The sequence below is a fragment of the Nanorana parkeri genome, unplaced genomic scaffold, assembly GCF_000935625.1.
Source record: "Nanorana parkeri isolate BGI_ZX_2015 unplaced genomic scaffold, ASM93562v1 scaffold850, whole genome shotgun sequence".
In the NCBI taxonomy this organism is placed as follows: domain Eukaryota; kingdom Metazoa; phylum Chordata; class Amphibia; order Anura; family Dicroglossidae; genus Nanorana; species Nanorana parkeri.
The window spans coordinates 149,904-150,816 of NW_017307118.1; the positions used below are offsets into that span (position 1 = coordinate 149,904).

At 49.7% G+C, this 913-nt stretch overlaps 1 protein-coding gene across 3 annotated transcripts in view; it reads right to left on the reverse strand.

Annotated features, from left to right (window-relative positions):
* FSD1L (fibronectin type III and SPRY domain containing 1 like) overlaps window positions 1-531 on the reverse strand; it is a 58,983-nt gene extending 58,452 nt beyond the window's left edge. For all 3 annotated transcript variants that reach the window (XM_018565469.1, XM_018565468.1, XM_018565467.1), the window contains exon 1: window positions 353-531. In XM_018565469.1, coding sequence (XP_018420971.1) covers window positions 353-367 — 15 coding nt within the window. In that variant the 5' untranslated portion in view covers window positions 368-531. The remainder of the gene's footprint in view (window positions 1-352) is intronic.
* Window positions 532-913: the final 382 nt, after the last annotated feature.

Genomic DNA, 913 nt, shown 5'->3' on the forward strand with positions numbered 1-913 from the left:
ATTCTTCATACATGATGATGGCTGTGGGTGAAGGCATTAGATGAATGGAGAATAGGTGGCAGAGGAAAAGGTAAGGCCAGACATGATGCTAAAGCATCCGATCCACGCCCATGATGTTCCAGCATCCATCACAATGCACATGATGCTATTGGGCACAGCGGAGGATTATGGCTATTGTCCTTGCAGGCCAGCCTCGCCCGATCTACACAACCCTGCATCTCTCCCATGCACTGGCAGCAATGAATGAAAAGCCCGCTGCTGTCCCTGTGCGTCCACTCTACCTAAAGTGTGCCCGTGCACGGCGGAGGGCTCTGCACTGACAACTTTCTATTCATAATGGGAAAGCACTTACTTTTTGTGTATCCATTGCCAGGCCCCGGACCCCTCCAAGCTATTGTAGAATAGGATGCGTGAAGTAGATAAAGAAATGACTAGGAGTGATGAGCAAGCAGCCTCAGCTCCACCTCCTCCTCCTCCCGATCTACTCAGCTGCTGCACAAGTGCACACAGCTCACAACGCAGGACCACAGAAAGCAGGGCGACCAGCGAGATGACTGGGAGGGCGGAGGCAGAGTGGCTTCTGATGTACCATAGAGTAAGGAGACAGGCCGCCGTGACGCCAAGCCCTTTGTGAAGCCAGCGGAAGACATTTTACTTGAGGGAATGGGGTGGCTTTTAAAGTGACACTGATCTCAGGAGTAAAACCTTAAAAATGCATTCATGTACCTTAACTATTAACAAAAATGTAGTTGATTTGTGTATCACTCCGCTGTAGATCCTCTAATCATCTCTGAATGGTGCTGACACTTTCGTTCCTTCCTTCTGGAGGGTGGCTACTTTTGTTCCCCATGGTCCCTGTGTGTTGTAAAGCAACCACCACTCCAAACTCACTCCTGTGATAGATTACAGTCTC